Source organism: Gekko japonicus, unplaced genomic scaffold, assembly GCF_001447785.1.
Source record: "Gekko japonicus isolate JY-2015 unplaced genomic scaffold, Gekko_japonicus_V1.1 scaffold282, whole genome shotgun sequence".
Lineage (NCBI taxonomy): Eukaryota > Metazoa > Chordata > Lepidosauria > Squamata > Gekkonidae > Gekko > Gekko japonicus.
This window is the reverse complement of record NW_015159718.1, coordinates 372574-393780: the sequence shown is the minus strand read 5'-3', so window position 1 is coordinate 393780 and position 21207 is coordinate 372574. Positions and strand designations below refer to the sequence as shown.

Here is a 21207-nt window from a genome sequence, read left to right as displayed (position 1 = left end):
CTAAGTGGTTATGCAGTGTCTTTCAAGCCATGACTTTGGTTAGTTTTATGACACAGACTTTAGAGATTTTTATCACAGTTCAGATATCCCTTTAGATCTGCTGTTCACAAGCCCCAGTTATTTCAGTACTGCTTTTCCTAGTTTAGCCCTTTAAAAAATGGTGCTTTTATAAAATATGTTTTCTTGTACCATCACAATACTTATAATATTACATGTGCTTTTTTAAAAAGCTTTCATTTAAATTCTTCCTAACACTATAACTTCTGGTGGAATGTGTGTGTGTGTGTGTGTGTAAATATAAATATGCTGTATATTTTGCATTCTCAGTAGATAGTGATGATTTTTGTTTAGTCATAGCTGGAGAACATTTTCAGACATCAGCTTCTAAACATAAATGAAAGGATGTCAGTCTAAGAAAGTTAATTGCTTTTTACTCAAGGTACCCATTCAGATATCAGTCTGGGTGTGTCACTATGCAAAGGATGCTCAGGATCATGCTTTCCTTTTCTTGTCTTATTCTTCCCCCAGCTGTGTTGCTAATGAAAGACTATAGCTGCTTGGTGTAGTGGTTAAGTGCTTGGACTCTAATCTGGGAGAACCGGGTTTGATTCCCCACTCCTCCACTTGCACCTGGCTGGATGACCTTGGGCAAGCCGTAGCTCTGGCACAGCTGTTCTTGAAAAAGAGCCGTTTCTGTCAAGAGCTCTCTCAGCCCCACCTACCTCACAGGGTGTCTGTTGTGGGGAGGGGAAGGGAAAGGAGTTTGTAAGCCGCTCTGAGACACCTTTGGGTAGTGAAGGGTGGGGTATAAATCCAATCTCCTCCTCTTCTTCTTCTCTCTTGTGTTGTTACATTAAAACACAAACTGTGGTTTGTACTGGTCTGGAATCCTAGTTTGCTGGGAAGTATGCAAATAACAGTGGTTGGGTATAATTATACACTGTGGTTTGTCACAGAAATCTAATCAGCTGACTGTAGGGGAAGAAGCAGAAGAGAATATGTGAGCCTAAGGATTTCCCTGGCTCATTCATATAGCAACAAACCATGGGTGGTTGTTGCAACTAAGTATTGCCACTGAATAGGTTTCTAGATAGACCCAGCTTATCTCTGCATGTGTAATATTTCTGTTACATGGGATGGTTTGCTAGTTATGGTCTCTGTATTTAATATCATGCATTGAGTTACATGTAGATTTCTATCTTCTGTAATAAGATAAATGTAAATCAATTCCTGATATATGCACATCACAACCTGTACATTAAGATTTTTATTTCTGTCAATATAGATACAATTGAAAAAGAAATAAGGAAAATCTTCAGTATTCCAGATGAAAAAGAGACCAGGTTGTGGAACAAATACATGAGTAACACATTTGAACCATTGAATAAACCAGACAGTACAATACAGGATGCTGGTTTGTACCAGGGACAGGTATGAGATAATTAATTTTCCTATATAATAATAATTAATATCCTGGGGTTTTCATATCCTCTTCTGTTTACATTTTATATTGATGGTACTATTAATATGCAGGGCACCATTATGAAGGTGTGGTTACACATTTCCATGTTTTGTTGACTGCAAATAAACCATAGGTCAGAATGCAGAGCTTTCAGTTGGAATCAGACATTTGTTATGACAGAGAAGCCTACTGTGGGAGGGGAAGCAATTGGTGAAAAGTGCCAGTGCATATCTCCAAGGCAAGGAGTGTTCGGCTAATGCAAAGCCAACCAATTAAGAAGTCCTTTGCATCAGTGGAAGGCTTCTGGCACCAACGGAAATAAACTGTTAGAGTCCAATCCTATGTAATTTATTATGTGAATTTGAAGAGATTTGGGACTTGTTTTCTTAATAACCTCTCCTAAGAGTAACAGTTATCTCCTAACAGCAACTTTGTGTGTCTTATAGCCAGACCCCTTTTGAAACAGAGTGTCAATTTGAAATCAGTAGGATACTGCATGGTGATCTGCTAGTAAAGGAAGGAGGGGAAAGGGTTTTATTTAGTAGGAGTGTTTAAAGAATTAAAAGATCTAAATCTGAACTCTGTAATTTCAAATTTGATAAATGTTAACGGTTCCTTCTTATTAAATTCTGCACAATTCAGATATATGCACAGCCCTGAACATTTTATCAATATTTCTGGGGCTTCAGGAAATAGGGTTGCCAATCTCCAGGTGGTGACTGGAGATCCCCCGCTATTACAACTTACCTCCAAGCGACAGAGATCAGTTCACCTGGGGAAAATGGCTGCTTAGGAAGGTGGACTCTATGGCATTATACCCAGTTGAGGTCCCTTCTCTCCTCAAACCCTACCTTCAGCAGGCTCCACCCTCAAAATCTCCAGGTATTTCCCAACCCAGAGTTGGCAACCCTATCAGGAAATCAATTTGAAATCTATGAAAACTGTGATAACTAAAGGAGCAGAGGCTTTCCTGTTACAGCCCTTTTTACTTCCTCTCCTCAAAAATGTTAATGGATCCTCAGGAACAGCATTTGTTGTGACAGAAAGGGGGAGGAATTTGTGGAGAGTATTTTCCCTTTCTTGTGCAAATAGAAAATGCCTTGTTTGAATCACTTGATGATCATTGCTTTAGGGTAAGTTATCTGTTCTTTCAACCTTCCCCATTCTAGGAGTAATTTCAAATCTCAGAACATCTTTTTTAGCAGACACTATAAAAGTAGTTGAATTATGATTCCCGCCAGAAAAGAGCTGCATTGAGTGAGCACGTAGTCCTGTGCCCCACCTCTGATTTCTTAACCAGTATATCTGAACTAACCTTCTGTATTTTATCTACTATTGCTGTACCAGTTTATAATAATTACTTTAGGGGACAAAGTAAATTCTTGTACAGTTTGAAGTACATGAGTGTCAATTTTAAGACATGGGGATGACTTCGTTGCAAGACTTAGATCACCCTTTAAACCAGTGAGACATAGTGACAGAGAAAAGCTGTACATGGAAAAGGATGTCTTTGCACTCTTGAACCATGATTCTTCATCAAGATGTAGGAATAACTGTAAACTAGTCACTAAGTGGTGGGTGAATAACTAAAATTTGTCTCCATATTTTTTATAAATTTTCTCAGATGAAACAATTTGAGTGGAACTGGAAATGTTTGAACATCGTATTTATGTTCATAGTGACACCAGTTTCCTTAACCAAAATTACTCACATTTTCTTTGCGTAATTGCCTCCTTGTCAAGTAGTTCTTTCTTCCTTTTAAAATTATATTGCTTGTTTTAGCCAGGGCTAAGGCTATTTTAAAATAGGAAATAATTTCAGTAAAAGTCTTGAGATGCTGACTGCTGGCATAATAGATCTTACACTGTTTGCAGATGCTTCAGCATCCTTAAACTATGTTCGGTATTGTGGTCCTAATATGTAATAAATTTGGGCTTGTCTCTCTTTTTATTTCTATAGGTGTTAGTGATAGAACAGAAAAATGAGGATGGAACATGGCCAAGAGGTCCTTCAGCTCCTAAGTAAGTGATAAAGCAAACACTCTCTTCAGGGGAATTATTGCCCCTCCCCACACACATACACACGCACACCGGAATTATGGAGAAAATATTGTTGCATTGTATGCTTTTTCTCTTCAAGAACTGATACAATAATCCCAATTGCATGGGTATATGGGGTTGAAATCTTTTATATTTGTTGCATGGCATGATTTTCTGCAGCCCTACAGTTTAGTCATTGTTGTAAAAGTAGGAAATTCTGGCTAAACATTAAAATCTACTATTTGGCGAAGATAGCCACTAATCATTGCATACATTACTATCCTTGTGGCTTGCTTAACTGCAGGATCATTAATGAACATTCTCTTTTTACAGATTGGCATTATAGTGATACTGGGAATAAGGGCCGTTGTGGAAATAAATACAATGAGCTCTCGAAAGAGGCTCTGGGCGGGTTCCCTGGCCTTGGGCACTCAGTGTGAATTTGCTGTGGCAACCTCAGCAGGGTATAATGACACAGAGCTTACTGTTTTCTCCAGGGGAACTGATCTCTGCCATCTGAAGAGCAGTTGTAATTCTGATCTCCAGCCGTCCCCTGGATATTGGCAACAATGGTTCCCCAGGAGGAAATGTCTGGTTTGGAGGGTAGAGTCTATAGCATTGTACCTGACTTTAAATAACATAAATAAGGCAATTTCTATTCCAAATCCTGCTTTGTGCTCAGATTGCTATTGGTCAAGATAATACACACCCTCTAAGTGTTCCTGGGGATGGCCTAGCACTGTGTCTTTGGCAATCTTTCTCATCAATAGTAAATTAGAAACAGACTTGCTACATCTAAATGAAGATGTGATTTTTAAAATTCCCAAAGATTCCAGTCATAATCTAATGGTATATAATGGCAGAGCTATTTTGGGGGTTTAATTTGGTTTTATTATTTACTTAGGGTTTCTGTTTGCTTTGTTTTTCCTATTAAGCCCCCCCCCCCAACAGCACATCTCACAAATAAAGTAGGACACTATTCCAATAAGAGCTGAAGCTGTCCAATTGACTAAATAGGAATTTGAACGAAGTCTGCATTCTGTGTATTCTACACTTAACTGGCCTTAAACATTTTCTTTACGTCTTGTTTTGTAATTATATATTCATAGATCTTATACAGCAGCTGCTAGTTAGGCAAGCATTTGTAGCAAAGAAGAGTTAATCCTGGCCAATTACTTTTAAACTGACCTGAAATATTCTGTAATTCCACCAATGGGGAAAGGACAGGGGGGGGGGGGGGGGAACTGGAAGAAAAGAGATGTCTTTTTGTAATCCTGATGCTATAATAAACAAAAAATGCTCAGACTTGATTTTTCTAAGTAGAATTTCACATAATAATGCTTTAACTAAAAAGTACGGAAGACTCTGAAAAAGTGTGCAATTTAGAAATTGTAAACTATGCAGAATCATTGGTTGGTTCCTTGAATAATTTTAAATACTTTCCTTAAGTGGCAAAAAACAATCAATACCATTGCTTCTAGGGGGAGTGCTTGTAGTTTGTTGTATCAGTTCTAATTAAGGTACTATTGAAACCAAATTGCACTTTTTTCTGTTGCATCTTTAAAGGATAATATTTGAATGCTCTTAAACATTCACCTTTGTTTGCCCTTTAACTCCTTCACTTTAGAGTTTGAATTCAGTCTATTTGGTTTTGCAATACATTTGGAATCATTTGCCATATTCTGTTAGTATACTCTATGCTAAATTATTCATTCATACACTCAGACTTTGGCTCCATCTTTAAAATAGTGTTCATCTGGGGATTGTATGGTGTTTACCTTTGCATTCTGTGCTTGGAAAATTATAACCCTGAAAATGCAGATTTGGAATGTCTAGTTGCCAGGCCCTGCGACTATTGGCTATACCCTTAAATCTTGGATTGCATACAACTTGTAATCAGGAGGCATTAGACAATTCAAACATGCTGTTTCAAATGTAGCACACACCCACATGCATGGTCCTATACCTCATCAAAATTCCCTTTAGTGTCTTGTTTGAATATCTCTTGTATGTCTCCTGTAATCGAACCATTCCTCATATAGCATCAAAAAGAAATCTTTAAGCTTCAGACCATGTACTTTACAGCCTAGAATCCCTTGGATGCATATTGTAGTGAAACAATCTTGTGAACTGTACATTGTGGCAGTTCTAGTAGATGCTTTGATTAGTAATTTCATTGATTAAAAAGACTAGGATTGATATTATAAATTCTTGTTCAGGACATCATGTAAGTTTAATTCCATGAGGGTTTACTTGTATTTTTTCTCCTTTAGCCAGTTTTCTTTAAGACCACCGGCTAGGCAGTTGGCTTAAATATGATCCTTGCAATTGGTGGCAAATTTGAGTTGCTCTGAAAACTCCTCACTAATAGAAATTTCAGGTTGAACCTTTATGACTTCAGTATTCCAGAATTAGTAGGAGGAAAAGATATATCCAGATTTATTTTAAGATTTAAGACTCTTGCCCGAGTCTATAAAGATCTCCTGCTAGATGAATTATAGTTTACTTTACAAGGTTTCCTTCTGAAGAAGCCTTTTCAATGAGTTACATATAACCTCTGTAATAACCACCAATTGCAGTATTTCAAAAGTTGTACTTTAATAAATGCTGACATGCATTCTGCCCTTTCATAGTATGATCGCATGCTGCAAGTACATGTTATCACTGGTGCTATAATATTATTGTTCAGAGTTATTGTTCATAGAAAGGGGGACAGCAGCTATGCTATGCTGTAGGAAGTTTTGGAAATGCTTATCAATTTGAATATTTCACAGTCAGCAATTTGAACATGCAGATAATTAGTTCATCATTTTGTGAGACTGATAAGTGATATAATTGTTTCAGGAAAAACAAAGGAAAAGAAACTAAGATTTAGAAAATCAAACATGCAGCCTCACTTTCCAGATTCTCTTGGATCATCAGTGCTATTCTCTTCTAATACATGCCATAAGCAGTTACTAAATACAGTACCATTTTAGTTGCAACAAACCACTTTTATCTCCTTTTCCAAGGAAACTGTGTAAAGATTTGGTTTAGATAAAACTATATATTTCTTCTGCTGTTTACTGTCTTGCAATGCTCATTGCTTACCTGTTAAACTGTTATGTCCATGATACATGGGGTAATAGTGAGCTGCTGCCTGTTCTAATGTACCGACACCAAAATTGCTCATCAGAACCTTTCTAAAGTCTGGTTTAAGCTCTGAGGTAAATCATTTCCTCCCCAGTTGCACTCCAGGTGCCTCTCAGTGTTCTTGTTTTTGTCCCACAGCATGTGCAGTTTATACCCCACCAGTACAGACACAATGTGTTAAACTTCTTTTGGTGTTCTTAGAAATTATATCATTTACTAATATATTGATTTATTATCAATATTAATATAATGTCAATGTAATGTGCAATTCCCATCAGAAAAGGAATTGCTACTCCAATTATGAAAGAAACTTTTTATACAAGAGTCACATAGCTGAAGCCAAGTGAGACTTATAAAAGACTAGGAATAAGGCTCATTGTGGAAATAAATACAACGAGCTCCAGAAAGAGGCTCTGGGAGAGTGCTAAGACCTTGGGCACTCAGCGTCAATTTGCTCTGGTGACCTCAACAGGGTATAATAACACAGAGTCCACCATTTTCTCCAGAGGAACTGATCTCTGCTACCTGAAGAGCAGTTGTAATTTTGAGTGATCTCCAGCCCTCACCTGGATATTGGCAACAATTGTTACTCAGGAGGAAATGGCTGGCTTGGAGGGTGGAGTCTGTGGCATTGTACCTGTCTGAGGCCCCAACCTTCACAACTGAGTTCCAGACAACAGATCCCCCCCCGCTGATAACTGTTTTGTAAGGTGGGCTGTATGGCATTCTGTTCAGCTGAGGCCTCTCCCCTCCCCAAACCCTGGTTTTCATAGACTCTACCAGAGAATCTCCAGGAATCTCCCTAACTGGAGCTGGCAACCCTAGTCAGGACTGTCCCCAATGAGTTCCTCACAAAGGCCTGCGAAGGGTTTCCTTCCTTTGTCTGAACCAAGCTTGGTTGCCTACTGTGGCAAAACAGGCTCCAGTTTACAACCCAGCTGTTTGCCTCCCACCCTTGTCCCGTGGGCGTATCTCACTCCTAAAGTCTGCTGCCACTACTCACTGAATTGTCACTGCCTTTTTAGAGGGACAATGAGACCCCTCTGGCCGAATATCCCTATTTGGAGATGGAATCCCCAATCTTTGGTGGATCCCTGGAAAGTTGGCAACCCAAGGGTCTGGCCTTTCCTTGCTTCCCTGGGCTACCCCCTCCCTTTGGTATTGTGAAGAGTGGGGGAGACTATGTGGTCAGAGCACAACACAGATTATTAGCCCAAATAAAATAATTTATCTAACTATTTACACAAGTATGGTGCACACACACAAAGGCACAACTGTAGGAGTAAGCACACGCTATGAACCAACAGAGCATAAATCAACAGGGGTTAAACACAATCCTCTTTCTCTACACACAGTACTCTCTACCTCTGGAGGTTGTGGGCTCAGGATAGGATCTCTCCTTGGACCGGCCTCTGTCTCTGCTTCAGCCTCTCTCTCTTGCCCAAGAGAGCAGGGAAACTTCCATTCATTCCCCAGTCCAGCCGATTGTGGAGTGGCTGAATTTCTTCTGCCTCCCAGGGATCCCCCACATCTCTGGCTTGTGGCCTGGCTGGTCAGCACAGGCAGCAGAAGCCTTTCCTAACCTCCTGTAGGACAAAGACCGCCTCCTCCCTGGATGGGCTGGAGTCTATATTGATGCCTTGGGGCAGTTGGGAACTGTAGGCTAGCAGATGAGGCAGCCCCATTCAACCCAGTGAGTGATACCCCTGCAGGCCCCTCTCTGGAACTACAGCTCAATTAAAACTTATGGGGGAACATTTTAAACAAACAACCACAGCTATCTTACAAACACAGGTAATTGCCAGTCTGTGAGTGGACCGAAATCACAGCTTCCACAGCAAGAACCTGGGTCTGGCAGACCCTGCTCTGAAGCGCTAACTGCTACACCTAGGGTAGCCAACCTCCAGGTGAAGCCTGAAGATCACTGGGTATCACAACTGAACTCCAGACAACAGATCTCTTTTCCCCCTGGAGAAAATAACTGCTTAGATGGTGGCCTCTATGGCATTCTATTCAGCTGAGGCCTCTCCTCTCCCCTCCCCTCCTCTCCCCTCCCTAAACTCTGGCTTCCTTACACTAGCCTCCTTAGACACAGAATAGCCAGGAATTTCCCAATCTGGAGTGGCAACCCTAGTCAGGACTGGCCCCAATGAGTTCCTTACAACAGCCACTGAAGGAAAAGTTCCTTACAACAGCCACACAGGAGGCAAGCAGGAGAAGCGTCTTCGTCAAGAGGGAAAGCCATTTGCCAGTAATTCTGACAGGGCACAGTGGCTGAAGGGGTGGGGAAGAGGAGCAGACCCAGCACCCGGCCAATGGCATGCAAGTACTCTTGAGTGGCGGTTGATGGGCCAATGGTTGAGGGAGTGCATTGCACAACCAATGGGAGAGCTGGAAAGTGCCATTCCACTTCACAATTGCACTAGACTTATCAATGTCTGAAGGAGTTCCCATTACCAAAAAAACTGCCAATCTTTACTACAATGTAGTACTCAGATCCCAGAGGTATATACGTGTGTAAGAGTTCTTTTTAAAATAAGTGTAAGAGTTCTTTTTTAAATAAGCTAGTTAACATTATCAAATCATTTTCCTTGATAAAAATGTGTGTGTGTATGTTAAGTTTCATCAAGTTACTTCCAACTTATGGTGACCTGATGAATTAATGATCTCCCAAACATTCTATTGTTAGCTTCCTTGCTCAGGTCTTGCAAACTGAGGGCCATGGCTTCCTTGATGGAGTCAGTCCACCTCATGTTGGGGCTTCCTCTTTTCCTGCTGTCTTCAACTTTTCCTAGTATTATTTTCTTTTTTCAGTGACTTTTGTCTTCTCATTATATGACCATACCACGAAAGCTTCAGTTTAGTGATTTTAACTTGTAGGAAGAGTTTAGGGTTGATTTGATCTTCAGCCCACTTATTTGTCTTTTGACAGTCCATGGTATCCATAAAACTCTCCTCCAACATCACATTTCAAATGAATCAACTTTCTTCCTGTCAGCTTTCTTCATTGTCCAACTTTCACAACCTTAGGTAGTAATGAGGAATACTATGGTATGAATTATTTTAATCTTGTTTGCCAGTGATGCATCCGTAGAATCTTCTGTAACTCATAAGAACATAAGAGAAGCCATGTTGGATCAGGCCAATGGCCCATCCAGTCCAACACTCTGTATCACACAGTGGCCAAAGCCCAGGTGCGATCAGGAGGTCCACCAGTGGGGCCAGAACTCCAGAACCCTTCCCACTGTTGCCCCCCAAGCACCAAGAATACAGAGCATCACTTGCCCTAGTCATAGTGTTCCATCTATAGTAAAGGTAAAGGTCCCCTTGCTCAAAAGCCAGTCAAATCCGACTCTAGGGTTGCGGTGCTCATCTCCGTTTCAAAGCCGAAGAGCCAGCGCTGTCCGAAGACATTTCCGTGGTCATGTGGCCGGCATGACTAAACACCAAGGCCCACGGAACGCTGTTACCTTCCCACCGAAGTGGTACCTATTTATCTACTTGCAATTTCTTGCTTTCGAACTGCTAGGTTGGCAGGAGCTGGAACTAGAGACAGGAGCTCACTCCATCATGTGGCACACTCGGGTCTCGAACTGCTGAACTACCGACCTTCCACAGCCTGCAGTTCAGCATCTTAACCACTTGAGCCACCGCAGCCATACCTTGTGGCTAATAGCCACTGATGGACCTCTGCTGCATATGTTTATCTAATCCCCTCTTGAAGCTGTCTGTGCTTGTAGCTGCCACCACTTCCTGTGGCAGTGAATTCCATGTGTTAATTACTCTTTGGGTGAAGAAGTACTTCCTTTTATCTGTTCTAAGCCAACTGCGCAATAATTTCATTAAGTACCCCCAAGTTCTTGAACTGTGAAACAGGGAGAAAAGTATTTCTTTCTCAATCTTCTCTATCCAATGCATAATTTTGTAAACTGCTATCATGTCACCCCTAACCTCTTTAACCTTTCTTCATAGGAGAAGTGTTCCATTACCTTAATCATTTTAGTTGCCCTCTTTTGCACATTTTCCAATGCTATAATATCTTTTTTCAAGTGCAGTGACCAGAACTAGTGCTTTGTGATGGAGTGAGCTCCCGTCTCTGGCCCCAGCGCCTGCCAACCTAGCAGTTCAAAGGCAAGAAACTGGACTTCCGGTTGATGGTGGCTCGAATGCGGACTCACCTCCCGGACCTCCCGGGGGTGTCTCCGAACTCTGGCAGAAGGAGGGGGCGAGCAGGCTCGTAACTCCCCCCCAGAGAATCGAGGTGCCCCTTTGCTCCGGTGGTTCTTCATGCCGAGAGACCGAATGGTACTAGAGGCGTTAGCCGGATCAAGCGCAGGAGATCGGGCGTTAAAAATGATTCAAGAAGCGTGGTCGGAAGGCCAACTATGAATGTGAGTCAACAGAGAAGCGGTTTTTAAAAGAAAAAGATGCTCCTCACCCTTCCCCATGGAACGGGAAAAAGCGAGCGGGGGGGGACGCCTCCCAGTGTATACGGCTGAGCGAAAGGGGGGGGGAGCGGGCAGAAACTCAGAGAAAGTGCCGGGAAACACTCACCAGAGCGAATTTAAACGATCAAGCACAAATTCAGAGAACTTTAAACTTTCCATGATTGTAAACAATCCCAAAAGATGGCGGGGAAAAGGGACAAGCCGGTGAAAGTGAAAGGCTTAGAGACTCCGAAACCGGAAGTGACTAACGAGACGGCTAAAGCAGTTGCAGAGTACATGCGCCCTCTGCTGGAGCAGCTAAATGTCTTCAAGGAACAGATGACGGTGGTTATCCAAGGAATTACCATTCAACAAACACAGATAAATGAACTGATACAAATAATGAAGCAGGACAGTCAAAAAGTGAAGGAAGTGGCTGAGGATACTCAAAAGGTGAAGAAAAAAGTCAAGAAGCTGGAGTCTGAACAAGGTTTAATGAAAGACCAATTATTACAAGTTCAAATAGATAAGGCCAACATGGTTCTTCGCTTCCAAGGTGTTCCAGAAATACCGGGTGAGAATCTCAAAGAACGGATGTGTGAGCTACTAGCCCCAGTGGCAGGTATGAAAGAGGATGAATTGAAAAGCGAGATGGATATGGTCTACAGATCATATTCAGGCTATATAAAGAAAAATCATCTGCCTGGGGAAATTGTTGTAAGATTCTCGAAGAGGCATATAAGGGATGCAGTCCTGAAAGCAGTGTCTGGAGCACCTCTGAAAGTGGGGGGAAGTGCTTTCAGAACGCCTGGAATAAAACGTTTTTGGGTCTTACACAAAGGACTCTTCCCCCCAATACCTGGAATAAAACATTTTTGGGTCTTAAACAAAGGACTCTCCCCCCCCAATACCTGGAATAAAATGTTTTTGGGTCTTAAACAAAGGACTGTCTTTCTTTTTCTGGCGTGCTCCCTTCCTCCCTCTGAAGAAAAAGTGTATTTCTACCTGAATAAAATATTGCTGGTCTTTTTAGAAGTCCCACCGAATGCCAGTTTCCCTCCTCTTTCTGGCCCTTTCCCTCCCCCCCCCCATAGGGGAAGGTGGGAAGAGCCCTCATCCAATCAAGGGAAGACTTTCTTTCTCTCCTATGAAGCAGGAACTAGGAGAGAATGGCCAGAAGGAGCTGTGATGATAGATACAGGAAGCAGGAAGCAACACAGAGTCAGCGGGCCTGATCCAGCCTGCGGGCAGTACGTTTGACACCACTGATCTATTGGGTCACCCTTGTCCACATGCGTGTTCATCTCTGAAAGAACTCTTAACAGATTAGTGAGACAAGATCTTCCCTTACAGAATCCATGTTGATTCTTCCTCAATGGCTTTTGTTCATCAAAGTGTTTACTAATTCTATCTTTAATAACATATTCCACATATTCAATATCCCCTCCCTAAATAGGCAGCTCTGGGGTGGGCAAGAACCTCCCATCTTTGACAGTGAAGACAAAAGCAAAAAAACATTCAGCTTTACTGCCATTTCACTGTCATCCTTTTGGTCATCCAAGGGTCCCACTGCCTCCATGGCTGGTTTCCTACTACTAATGTATTTGAATATATATTTTTATTATTGCTCTTCATGTTTTTTGCAATATGTTCCTCATAGTCCTTTTTTGCCCGTCTGATCACCGATGTGCATTTTATTTGCCAACGCCTGTGCTCCCTTTTATTTACTTAAAAGTCGAATAAATAAATAAATAAATAAAATACTTCACTCAGACTAGCCTTCCATCACTTAAGGGAATCCTTTTTACCTTTTACTGCTTCCATTACTTTGTTAACCATGCAGACCTTTTTAAATACCGATTTGTAACTTTCCTAACCTGTGGCATACATTTTATTTGAGGTTCTAGGATTGTAATTTTAAATAGTCTCCAAGCTTCCTGAAGTGATTTGACTCTCCCTACCTTTCCTTTCAATTGCTTTTTCACAAGCCCCCTCATTAGAGACAAGTTACCCCTTCTAAAGTTAAAAAATGTGGTTGTGTTGATCTTTTGGAGCAACTCCTTATTTACATAAATGTTAAACTTAATAGCATTATTGCCAGTGTTCCCAACGGGTGTTATCACATTTACATCTCTCGCCAGGTCTTGGGTATTACTTAGGACCGAGTCCAGGATTGTCTCCCTTCTGGTAAGTTCAGTGACCATGTGTTCCATGATGGCACAGTCATTGAGAGTATCTAGAAACTCAATCTCCTTCTCCTGAGTTGAAGACATATTGACCCAGTCAATGTGTGGGTAGTTAAATCACCTATTATGACACAATTATTTCGTCTAGCTGCTTTGCTTAATTCTTTTACTGTTTGTAACTCATCTTCTAACCTTTAATTTGGTGGGCTATAACAGACTCCTAGAGTTTGGGCACACTATTTCCACCCATAGCATTTCTCTGAGTGAATCTATTTCTCTTAGATTCTCAATCTTACTGGACTTTATACCCTCTCTGACATACAGAGCCAATCCACCTACGACCCTTCCCTCTCTATCTTTCGATATAATTTATATTCAGTAATCATTGTATCCCACTGATTATCCTCATCCCTGAAATGCCCACAATGTCTGTGCTCTTCTCACACTAAGCATTCCATTTTACCTTTTTTTACCCCCCATTTTACCTCAGACACTTCTAGCATTTGTATATCAACATTTATAATTCCCCAGACACGTTAGGCCTGCAACTTTTCTCTTGTGACCTCTAGACCTTGTCAGGCAGTCAATATTGCTTGTCACCCTCTCAGTGGCCAGTCCTAATCCATTTCCCTCTAGAAGAGTAACAGTTACTCCTTCATCTTTTAGAGATGAGCCATCCCAAACCAGAGACATTTCATCTCCTGTAGCTTTCCCCCAAGATTTAGTTTAAAAACTGCCCTGCTACCTTTTTGATTTTCAGCGCCAGCAGCCTGGTTCCTTCTCGGCACAAGTTGTGGCCATCTCTTTTGTACAGATCCTGCTTGTTCCAAAAGCATACCAATCCATAACCAACTTAAACCTCTCCTCCCTACACCATCGTCTCATCCACACGTTGAGACACACACACATTTGTGCCTGCCTAGCTGGCCCTATGTGTGGAACAGGCAACACTTTGGAGTTCCTGGCCTTGTGTCTCTTGCCTAGCAGCCTGAATTTTTTCTCCAGGATCGCATGACTACATTTCCCCACATCATCTGTGCCAACATGTACCATGACCACTGGCTTCTCCCCAGCACTGTCTACCAGCCTATCGAGACCACATATAATGTCCACTAGCTTCACACCAGACAGGGAAGTCACCATGCAGTCAGTACATGGGTTCGCAACCCATCTATCTACATGCCTAAGGATCGAATCACCAACTACCAAGAGCCCCCCTCCCTCCCTGCCCAGGGATGGTTCCTTGGTGTGAAAAGATAACTGTTCACCAATTGAAGAAGGGATCCCTTCTGAGGAAACATTCCCCTTTTCATCAGCACTGTGACTTGTTTCCCCTTGATCCTCATGCTCCCTGACAGCGGTGGGGCTGCCATTCTCAGAGTGGGATACATCTAACAAGTCCCCGAGAGTCTGATCTGTGTTCCTTACTGACTGTCTCTCCTTCTCTAGGTCAGCCACCTTGGCCTTGAGGGTGCGAACTCATTCCCTGAGAACCAGGAGCTCCTTGCACCAAGCACAAACCCAGGACTTCTGTCCAGTTGGCAGATAGTCATAGATGTGCAATACACTGCATACTCAGTGCAATACACTGGATAGCCCCCAACCCCCCTGCTAGCATTCTACCCTCATAATTGCTTTTTTATTATTTTTTTATCCCTCTTTTATAAAACTTCCTAGTTATTTAGATTTGTTTGTGGAAAGTATACTTGTCCTTTTAGGGATGTGGAGAGACTAGTGCCCTTCCTCACCCTGTTGCTGAACTTGCATGTCTGCTAAACTCACCTGTTTATTCCCTGATTCGAGACACTTTGTCACTGAAGCTGAGACACTTCGTCACAGGAGCAGGTCCTGCTACCATGTAGAACTGGGCCTGCTCATAGAAACTCCTTCATGGCTGCCTGTCAGAGTCTTGCAGCAATCAGTTCTCAACAATGTTCCTTCAAAAAGGTTTAAGTTTATTGAGTACAGTAAAGGCATGTCATCTGTGCATACATTCTGTGTCAGAACTAACTATAAAGGCAGGAGGGGAATAGATATACAGGTTTTGAAGTGAGGTCCCCTGATGAAGACGAGCCAATCAGAGAATTAACTGGAGCGTGCCTAAACTAACAGTTTCATATTCCCAGCGAAGCATCAGGAGAAAGGTACCAAGGTCAGACACTCAGGCTATGAGATAAAACGTAGCGTGGAGAAGTGAAAGTTAAAATTCCAGCATAACAAGAAACACTACATCAGTTGCCTCTCCCCCCACCACCTGCAATGGCAGGTCATAAAAGTAATAATTGTCTCAGGTCATTCCCCAACCTGTGTCCCCCTTCAGTGGGTTGATCAACAGCCCCGTCCTATTCTTGGTACTTCAGCTCTTCTCCTTACTATTAAAGAAAACTCTGATAAACTGTCATCTGAAATGCAGCTTTGAAACTAATGGCAAACCAGAGATGCATCTAATGACAAGGTGATAACTGACACTTTAGTTTGACTGCTGATGTGTTGTTTTTTCCTTACTGAGTAATAGTACATTTTAATTAACCCAGTTTCATCTGTGTGGTGGGGTGTGTTATACCACTTACTCTGGCTACTGAAGTAGATGATGATGCATACTTAGTGGGTTGTTGTTGTTCAGTTGCACAGTCGAGTGACTCTTCGCGACCTCATGGACAAGATCACGCCAGACCCTCCTGTCTTCCGCCGTCCTCCGAAGCCCACTCAATTTCATGTTCGTTGCATCCATGACACTGTCCAACCATCTCCTCCTTTGCCGTCCCCGTCTTCTTTGGGTAGTAACAGATTAAAGATTAAGGGAGGTTTGTGTGCATGCTCTAAGGAGTAAGAAGCCTTCGCCTTCCCCCTCCGAGAGGTGAAAGAATTATGACCTAAAAGGAATGTAAATATCTTCACTAAAGTGCAGAAAAACAAGCTGGAGAGTGTCCAAGGCAATAGAGAACAGTTTGATTTGAAAACTCGACAGCTGTCTATGGCAAGAAAACATTTACTGGACTTTCAAGATAAAAAGGTAACACTAGCAGGGATTGTTTAAAATGGTGACTACAGTCAAAGCGTTATCTGAACAGATGGCTCAATTCCAAAGCCTAATGTTAAAATCACAAGAGAAGATAAGGATGGCAATCACAGAAGTAAAACAGGAGGTTAACCAAATGAGTATGGAAATAAAGGGGATCATAGAGCTGGCTACCCAAGCAGATAAAACAGCGAGGGAAAACAGGGAGCAAATTAGCCAGCTGAAGCAGCTCAATGCAGAACTTTCAGACAGAAGTCGGAGAGCTAATTTAATCATATATGGACATAGACTCAAAGCAATTAGAAAAATGCATAATGGAATGTTTATCAGAGCAAGGAATAAAATTAAATGAGGAGCGGATAGAATGCGCACATAGGTTGCAGGGCAAAAGGAAAGGGGGGAACCACACCCTGTGATAATTAAATTTGTGAGGGAGAAACTGCAACAACAAATATTCCTTGTCCTGAAGAAAAACAAAGAACTGAAATACAGAGAGAAGAGAATTTATGTAAGGCAAGATTTCTGTCAAGAAACATTGAAACAAAAGAGATTAATGAAACCGTATGCTGAGAAACTTTTCCATAACAAGATACAGTTCACCTGGGCATATCCAGCCTCCATAGTTATTTTCAGAGATGGGAAGAGACTAATTGTAAGAAACCCAGCAGAAGCAGTGAAACTTCTAGAGAAACTAGGAATTGACCCAAGGAATACAGAATCTTGAATGATGATGGAGGAGACTACAACATTGGAAGAACAAGGAGAAGAAACTGCCACACACCAGGACAAACAGCCAAGAACGCTGTCATAGATACAGATAAGAAAAGGGAAGTATCCAGAAGATAAGAGGTCATAATTAAAGGATATAACTAAATATGAAGGGGGGGGGGATGTGCACATCCAAAGGTATAGAGAGGGGATGAGTTATCCTCCCCAGCTTCAAGCTCTATACCAGGGACAGGAGGGAAGGGGCGGAGGAGAAGATGGATGGGGAATGTAGGGAGGTAGGGAGGGAAGAACAACAAAAGTAAATGCTCAGCCAGGAAAACAGGAAAATTTCAGTGTAAAAGAATATGGTTAGGATGCTGACACTGAACGACAGTGGTCTAAGTTCTGATCTTAAAAGGTATAGGCTTGCTAGATTCACAAAGCAACAGGATATAGATATTATGTGTTTGCAGGAAACACATAAAGCAAAAATGGATAACAAACCATTATTCAAAGATCCAGGGTGGGAAGTATTGGCTGCAGTAAGAAGTACTGCCAAAGCAAGAGGGGTGGCAATTTTGGTACACAGAAGGAATTATATCAAATTAGTAGATGTGTTAAGAGATAGAGAAGGAAGATACCTTTTGGTTAAATGCACATTTCAAAATAGATTGATAACATTAGATAACATCTATGCGCCGAACAAAGGACAGAAAAATTTTCTGATAAAGGTATTAAAAAAGACACACGGATTCTCTGAGGGAGAAGTGATAATAGCAGGAGATTTTAACATTGACGTCACTAAAGATAAAATAATTAGGTGGAAAAAAATGGAACTTGATAGAAGCATATGAAGCTTTAAGTTTGAATCCCCAGCCAACTCATTTTTTTAGTAGACACAAAACTGCTTCATGTTTGGATTATATAATTTTCAAAAGATCAAATAATTGGGAGTTGAAAAGAATAACAACCCATCCAATATGGATTTCAGATCATGCCCCGGTAAGCATAGAAATAGATATAAAATGTGAACAGACTAAAAGATTATGGAGATATAATAACATGATTATGGCTAAAGGAAAAGACAAACAATTCATGGAAAATCACTTAAAACTATATTTTCAGGAAAATAGAGGAACAGTGGCCACAGATATCCTCTGGGATGCAGCCAAAGCAGTAATTAGGGGGCAATGTATAATGAAGGAAAAAGAAATTTAAAAAGAATGGTTCTCTAATAGGAGTGAAAAAATTCAAGAATTGGAAATGTTACAAAGAAATCAAGCGAAGAAATTTTGCCATAATAGGCACAATTTAATTAAAGAACTTAAGAGGCAATTAGACTTTCTTGATTCCATGGGGCTTTGGAAAAAACAAACCATGGTAAGGAACAAATTTTAGAGGACTACAATAAACTCAACTAGGAGATTGGCAAATTATTTGAAGGGTAGAAAAGATAAGCAAAAGGTAAAAAGTATTAGAACAAACGCAAATACAACACAGAACCCAAAAGAGATTAGAGAAGCCTTTCTAGACTTCTACAAAACTTTATATGGGAAAAAAGAAACAGTTGAATTCGAGGAGCAAATAGGAATAAGACTAAAAGATTTGGAAAAGGAAAGTTTAGAGAGAAAGAAATCGCAGCTCAAGAAATAGATGGGGTAATAACGGGTTTAAAAACTGGCAAGTCCCTGGGTTTAGATGGATTTACAGCAGAATTTTATAAGGAAATGAAAGGAACTACAGATAGTGTTAAACACCATACTAAAGGGAGGAAGGGCCCCTAATACCTGGAGAATAGCGGAAATAACTCTAATATTGAAACCCCAGAAAGACCCTCAAGACGTGGGTTCATATAGACCAATAAGTCTATAAAATCAGGATTACAAAAAGTTTGCTAAAATAATGGCAAACAGACTTAAAAACGTAATCCCTCTTATAAAAAAAGAAGATTAGTATGGATTTGTGAAAGGTAGTAGTATAGCACATCCTATAAGAAATATACTAAATGTATTATGCCACAGTCAGTCTAAGAAAATAGGATTACTAAAATCAGATGTATACAAAGCGTTTGATACATTGTCCCATGAATTTTTGTGGTCCATAATGTCGAAATATGGGATAGGCCAATCATTTATAAAAACAATTCAGGAGATTTATAGAGAAGGCACAGCCGTAGTTAGGGTGAATAATGAACACACTGGACATTTTTCAATTTCAAGGGAGTAAGACAAGGATGCCCCCTCTCACCAGCTTTATTTATAATGGCAATGGAACAACTGGCCAAAAGAATTAGAAATTCAGGCAGAATAGAAGGATGCAGGGCGGGTAAAGAGGAGATGAAAATGAACCTATTTGCAGATTACATAATTATGTCCAACCCTAAAGAGGGAATTAAAGAAATGAAAGTTATATTAGATGATTTTGAAGTGTTATCAGGATTAAGAATAAATATAGGGAAATCAGAAATAATGTATTACAATGTGAATTTGGAGGAAAGGAAGGAAATTAATAAATTAACCAAAATAGGAATGGGAGCTAAGAAATTTAAATACTTGAGAATAGAAATTTATAAAAACATTAACAAGATAGTGGGAAAAAACTACAAAAAGGTATGGGAGACGATAACAAGAGATATGAAGGGATGGAAGAGGAAAACCCTGAGCATAACAGCTAGAGTAAAAAGTGTTAATGTTTTGGATACCAAAGTTACTATATTTATTTCAAACAATTCCATTAACAATTAAGAAACAAAAATAGACATTTGGAACACAAAAATAAGAGAATGGATTTTTGATAGAAAAACATTTAGAATTGCAAAAAAGTTAGTATATAATCATAATTCAGAACTAGGATGGGGAGTACCAGACATAATAAGTTATTACGAAGCCTTTCAGCTAAAAGCATTATTAGAAATAGAAGAAGAAGGAAATCAGAAATGGGTTTGGTTTGAAAACGAAGTAAATGAAGGAGTAGGAAGATTTGGTATTTTCACAAATAAACAGGGTAAAGATCTTAAATTGAATATACGACCTAGGGAGAGCACATTAATAGTCTGGAGGAAGTGGCAGTCAAAATGGCTAAAACGAACATCTAGATGGGCACCACTAGAAACGTCAGAAGAGGAAGGTATAGATTACAGATGGTGGGAATTACTCAAACAGAAAGGATTCAGCAGAATACAGGACTTGTTGTCTGTGAACACTTTAAAACCACTTCAAGTCCTAGAAGAGGAAGTAGGCGCAAAATACTGGTTAAAAGTGGCAGGCTTATATACAAAAATTAAAATATAATTGAAAATAGCAATATGGATATAGAAGAACTGATAGAAGAGATATATAAATTAATGAAAAAAACTAAAAGAGGAATAGCAGGAGTAATATACAAAAAATGGCCTCAGATAAAGAAGGAATAATAGGCTACCTCCAAGGGAAATGGAGTACAGAAACTCTAATAACAGAACAAAAAGCAAAAAAAAAACGAATGGAAGGAATCAAGGGGATAAAAATACATAAGTTAAGGAAATGGAACTAAAATTCTATACCAAATGGTACAGAACTCCAGCCACCTTAGCTAACATGTTCTCAGGATTAAGTCCAAACTGTTGGCACTGTAAAAGTGTGAAAGGATGGTACTCCCACATGTGGTGGGAATGCCCCGAGGCTAAAAAACTATGGAAAAATATACTAAAAGTAATAAATGAGCTTTTTCATATAAAGCTGAATATAGATTTCGAACTGATGATGATGAGTACTCTAGGTAATGGGACAATAGAGAAAAAGAACCAAGACTTATTGAAAGCAATGATACTAGCCGGTAAAGCAGTGATAGCAATAGGGTGGAAAGATAAAAGTAAATGGACAGAAAGAACCTGGAATAATTATTTGTTTGAATTTGTTCAGTCAGATATAATTGCTACTATTAGCCAGGATCTGCCATGGGAGGATAGAACATCGCGGATCAAGGAAAAATGGTCTCTCTACCTGAACTGGATAAAAGAGGAACAGAAAGACGTTCAGTGGAAGCTACAGGCTCTGTGCTCCTGGCTGAAAAGGGAATATTAGACTGAGGGGGGAGGGACTAGGGAGAAAATGTTAAAAATACCCCAAATGGAACAATGGAACGATAGTAATGTATATTCAAACTAGCAAATTAAATAATATTTTAAAAAAGATTAAAGATTAAGGACCACTTGATTATTGGAATGGGGTTTCTTGCTTTAATTCACTACACAGAG

The 21207-nt window shown here is 40.4% G+C and overlaps 1 protein-coding gene across 3 annotated transcripts in view; it reads left to right on the top strand.

Moving 5' to 3' along the window:
• Positions 1-21207, top strand: part of USP15 (ubiquitin specific peptidase 15) — a 110398-nt gene that overhangs the window by 29153 nt on the left and 60038 nt on the right. For all 3 annotated transcript variants that reach the window (XR_001482735.1, XM_015419512.1, XM_015419589.1), the window contains exons 5-6: positions 1286-1431; positions 3422-3483. Coding sequence is in view for 2 of the 3 variants with exons in the window: in XM_015419512.1 (XP_015274998.1) it covers positions 1286-1431; positions 3422-3483 (208 nt within the window). In the remaining variant the exon portion in view is untranslated. The remainder of the gene's footprint in view (positions 1-1285; positions 1432-3421; positions 3484-21207) is intronic.